Source organism: Macadamia integrifolia, chromosome 6 (genome assembly GCF_013358625.1).
Source record: "Macadamia integrifolia cultivar HAES 741 chromosome 6, SCU_Mint_v3, whole genome shotgun sequence".
Lineage (NCBI taxonomy): Eukaryota > Viridiplantae > Streptophyta > Magnoliopsida > Proteales > Proteaceae > Macadamia > Macadamia integrifolia.
Window position 1 is genome coordinate 29,592,167 of NC_056562.1, and position 4,976 is coordinate 29,597,142.

Consider the following 4,976-nt stretch of genomic DNA (forward strand, 5'->3'; position numbering starts at 1 on the left):
ATACAAGTTTGAAAGCAAAATGGTCAAATCCAACCTGATATAGAACACCACCAGTGAAGGTGTAACCAGTAACTAGCAACTAGGTTATCAAACAAATGAATTTTTGAAAGACAGTGTAACCCTTACGTCAGTACAAAACCAATGAGAGCACATACAAAAGCATCAACATGGAGAATTTGAACCTTTTCTTTCTTTCAAGGGGGGTGGGGTCATTTCGCCCCATCTCTATATCTGCACAGGGGACACGCTGCTCTCAGGTTTTTTTCCTCCCCAAGTCCTAACATAGGTAAAGAATGAGTGGGTTTTTTTAACTTCGCTCGCGAGTTGCCATTCCTGTTCACCGTTTCCCATTCCATGGAGGCATGGATCAAAACCAGAGGACTAACAGGACCCATCAGTTTCAGTTTCAGTTTCAGTTTCATTCTTCGAGAGCCGCCATTGTAGATCTGTTCAATCTCTACTTAGGGGTACTTTCTGTATTCTCTCTCTCTCTCTCATTCATGAAACTCTTTCCTCTTTCTCCTCTTTCCGTCACTTAGCTTTCTGGTTTGTATCATGAATCCGCTCTCATTTGTTTATCTATTATGTACTGAATAGTTCAATTTTACTGCAGAGAAGTCCCCGCCAAAAAATCAGATGATACCATTAGAGAACACCCGTAAGCTCTTATAGCATCTTGTGCTTCATTTTATCGTTTTGGAGTTTGATGAACTTGTTGAGTTTCTTATGTGTACAGTTGGCTAGTAAGGAAATCATAGTTAAATTTCTTCAAGGAAATGGTGATTAATGGTGCTGATAATCTGTAGATTGAGTGAGATTAGTGGGGGGTTATGAATTAGGGCTTCCTTTATCTTTGATTTCAGTTTCAACTGTTGCTTCGAGTAGAGCCATGGAAGCCGCAAATTCCTTGTTTCTTCTGGGGAATTCGATGACAACAGTAGCTTTCCAGAACGCCAGAAATTCCTTCGTGTTCTCCAGCAATCTTTTCCGCCAAACTCATACTTTTCTTCCTCTTCTCCCTCGGAGAACTCAACCCTTTCGTATGTACAACATTGGCGGTTCTCAGGAATCCCTGCTCACACCGCCGGAAGCAGCCTCGGTTTCACCCGGGAGATCGTTTTTGCACCCCAATTCAAGGTTCATTTCTTGCACTGCCCTTCCTCCTCCTGAATGGATAGAACCTTTCGTTGATGTGTCAGATCTTGTTGTAAGGCCAAACAATCTGGAACCCTCGCCTTGGATCAATCGGATTCTTAGCCTCTTAGACGATTGTCCTACCTTGGAGTCAAACTTAAACGATTATTGCCGGAAGTTCTTGATAAGATTATCCCCCAACTTCGTTTCGTACTTGCTAAGATCAACCGAGATTAGGGAAAAGCCTGGGCTTGCTTTTCGATTCTTCAGTTGGGCTGGTAAACAGAGAAGTTACTGTCACAAACTCGAATCTTATGTTTCTCTGATCAATACTCTATCATTGGTACGGGATTTGGGGAGAATTCGATGTTTAGCTGCCGAAATGAGAGACAGAGACTATGCTATGACTGTATCTGCAGCTAATTCTTTGATTAAGAACTTTGGGGTTTTGGGGATGGTGGAGGAGCTGTTATGGGTCTGGGGTCGAATGAAGGAGAATGGGATTGAACCGAGCTTGTTCACTTACAATTTTCTGATGGATGGGTTGGTGAATTCAATGTTTATTGAACCTGCTGAGAGGGTTTTTGAGGTTATGGAAGGTGGGAAGAACCACCCTGATGTTGTAACTTATAATATAATGATTAAAGGGTATTGCAAGGCAGGGAAAACCCAGAAAGCAATGGAGAAATTTAGGGAGATGGAAGCTAAAAATATAGAACCTGATAAGATTACTTATCTGACTTTGATGCAGTCATGTTATGCAGAGGGAAATTTTGATTATTGTCTGGGTCTTTATCATGAAATGGAAGAGAAGGGGCTGGAGATTCCCCCTCATGCTTATAGTCTAGTGATTGGAGGGCTCTGTAAAGAGGGTAAGTCTGCTGAAGGGTATGCTGTTTATCGGAATATGGTTAGAAAGGGTTGCAAAGCTAACGTGGCGATTTATACTGCTATGATTGATTCATTCGCCAAATGTGGGAATGTGGAGGAAGCTATGAAGCTCTTCCAGAGAATGAAGGATGAGGGATTTGAGCCTGATGAGGTCACTTATGGGGCCATTGTGAATGGCTTATGCAAGGCAGGTAAGCTGGAGAAGGCCATGGAATACTTCCAGTTCTGTAGAGAGAATGGTGTTGCTGTTAATGCCGTTTTCTATTCCAGTCTTATTGATGGTCTTGGAAAAGCTGGGAGACTGGATGAAGCAGAGAAGCTTTTTGAAGAAATGGCTGACAAGGGTTGCACAAGGGATTCCTATTGCTACAATGCACTTATAGATGCCTTTTCCAAATGTGGAAAGATCGATGAAGCTTTGATTCTCTTTAGAAGAATGGAAGATGAAGGTTGTGATCAGACTGTTTATACATACACAATCCTCATCAGTGGATTGTTCAAAGAACATAGAAATGAAGAAGCATTGAAGTTGTGGGAGGAGATGATTGACAAGGGTATAACGCCCACTCCAGCCTCTTTCAGAGCTCTCTCAACAGGGCTTTGCCTTTCTGGCAAAGTTGCCCGGGCTTGTAAGATACTGGATGAACTTGCACCAATGGGAGTTCTTCCAGTAACGGCCTTTGAGGACATGATCAATGTGCTGTGTAAGGCAGGTCGCATTGAGCAGGCTTGCAAGTTGGCTGACGGGATTGTTGATAGAGGTCGTGAGATACCGGGAAGAGTTCGTACTGTTCTAATCAATGCATTAAGGAAGGCTGGTAATGCCGAGTTGGCGATTAAACTGATGCACAGTAAAATTGGTATTGGTTATGACAGATGGGGCAGCGTCAAAAAGCGAGTGAAGTTCCGCATCCTTTTAGAGAATTGAGTCTTGAACTAAAATTGCTGGTCACCTTTTTTCTTTTTTCTAAGTGAAACCAGATTTCCTTGAGCTTATCCTTAAAGTCTCAGGACTGATTACTTGATGGAAGCTCTGCAATCTGCCTTTTGTTATAATTATAGTGCTGAGAGATATGTTTTAACCGAGTTAGAAAGATCATTATTAAAATAAAAAAAATTATTTTAGTGATGGGTGTTGTCTTACCCGAAGGACCAAAACATTGCTGCTCACACGAGAATTTATGCTGTGGAAAAAAATCCATAAGTTTTCCAGGATGGACATTCATTCTATAACTCTGCAGGGGAATGTGTCGGATTGAGAATTTCACCTTTGTCACAATATAACATAGTGAAAATTTGAAGGAGCAATTGTATTGTATCCCCTAATATTCTCCGTATTCTTTTTCTCCATATTGTAGCACAAGTTTTTAATGACCAGGGATGGTCAACTTATACTGCATCTGTAAGGGTGTGACTAATTTGGAAGGTGGAATGAACCGGGTATTCCAGGAAGCTACTAATCTCTTGATGAAAGGTTTTGTTGGAATGGCACTATCTTATGGTCTTTCTTTGAGCATATCCCTCATTAACTCTATTCAGAACCAGTGTACACTTGCAAAATACATCATTTCTGTTGAGAGGCTAAACCAGTACATGCTTATACCCAGAGAAGCCCCTGAAGTCATTGAAGAGAACCAGCCCCCACGAGAGTTGGCCATCTGTGGGAAAAGTGGAGATCCATGATTTGAAGGTAACTTATTTATTAGAACATGGCTGTACATGAGTGATTTCAGAATAATTTTTTTATGAAAATAATATATTAATATACTCCAGAAATTATAATCAAGCAGATCAGATATAGGCCCGATACTCCACTTGTTCTTTCTGGGATCAGCTGTACATTTGAAGGAGGACATAAGATAGGTATTCTTGGCCGCACTGGTAGTGGGAAAACGACTTTGATCGGTTCTCTGTTTTGCCTTGTGGAGCCAGCAGATGGAAAGATCATCATAGACAACCTTGACATCTCCATGATAGGGCTTCATGATCTGAGATCATGTATTGGGATAATACCTCAAGATCTCTTTTCAGTGGGACCTTAAGGTACAGTTTGGATCCATTATCACAATATACTGACAATGAAATATGGGAGGTATGACAACTGTTAATGTGTTGTTGCTTTAGAGTTATATTAGCTTGTGAAACCACCATGCAGAATTTGGCTAATGTTCACCCACTGTGGCTCTAGGAATTCTATTGACAATAGGTTTAAATTGCTTACATCATTACTTTTCCCCAATACTAGACAGCAGGAGTTGCAGTTCCAACAGTGAAGTATTCCAAAACTCTAATTTGTGTTATTGACTGATGAAACCTTTGAGACCACTAAATGAATTAGTTCTCAAATTGATTGCTTGTTAATCCTATTTGGCTTGGACCTCTCATTTGCACGTTTACAAAACTGAACTTGGTGAGGAAACCAGCTAGGGGTGTCAAAACCTAGCCCGAACCGATAAAATTGACCAAAACCGACCAATAATCCTTGAACCGTGCCGAACCAAACTGATCCTTATTGGATTGGTTTTGGACTGAGGTATGTTGGGACCGGCTGAAAACCATTCCAAATTGAACCGACCAATAACCAAACCAATAAAAAAAATGATTATGAGATTATAAATTGGTGAATTGACTATCCATTTTTTACGATATTAGTGAGCTTTTTTTTTTTTTTTTTTGTAAGAGTAATTGTTACAAATCATTGAATATTAGGTTATAAATAGAAAAATTGATTGGTAAATTGTAATAATGCTTCCATTGATTTCCTTCTTCACTATACAAAACTAATTGGATAATTAAATGAATGATTGGACAATAAGGTTCATTTTGTGATTTCAATATTGGTTATCTTCTTAGTAATTTGTTCTCTATTGGTTTCAATATTCATTATTTGTCCCATACAAAGATAAACCATGATTTAATCATAAATTTCAAGTGCTTTTTTTTCATCAAAT

At 39.8% G+C, this 4,976-nt stretch overlaps 1 protein-coding gene across 2 annotated transcripts; it reads left to right on the plus strand.

Annotated features, from left to right (window-relative positions):
• Window positions 1-283: 283 nt before the first annotated feature.
• LOC122080697 (pentatricopeptide repeat-containing protein At1g03560, mitochondrial) lies at window positions 284-4,511 on the plus strand. Of its 2 annotated transcripts, XR_006140873.1 has the most exons (4): window positions 284-467; window positions 614-658; window positions 3,633-3,715; window positions 3,816-4,511. XR_006140873.1 is itself a non-coding variant. In XM_042647516.1 (3 exons), the coding sequence occupies exons 2-3, from the start codon at window positions 637-639 to the stop codon at window positions 2,951-2,953; spliced, it is 2,112 nt and encodes a 703-aa protein (XP_042503450.1). In that variant the 5' UTR covers window positions 297-467; window positions 614-636; the 3' UTR covers window positions 2,954-3,154. The 2 variants fall into 2 exon arrangements, 1 of the variants encoding a protein (XP_042503450.1); XM_042647516.1 differs by lacking the exons at window positions 3,633-3,715; window positions 3,816-4,511 and adding an exon at window positions 864-3,154 and having other exon boundaries at window positions 297-467.
• Window positions 4,512-4,976: the final 465 nt, after the last annotated feature.

Excerpts from the sequence above, each read along its gene's own strand:
- LOC122080697 (XM_042647516.1), top strand. The coding sequence starts at position 637 with ATGATACCATTAGAGAACACCC. Across the intron at positions 659-863 it reads GATACCATTAGAGAACACCC|TTTCAACTGTTGCTTCGAGT; the intron begins GTAAGCTCTTAT and ends CTTTGATTTCAG.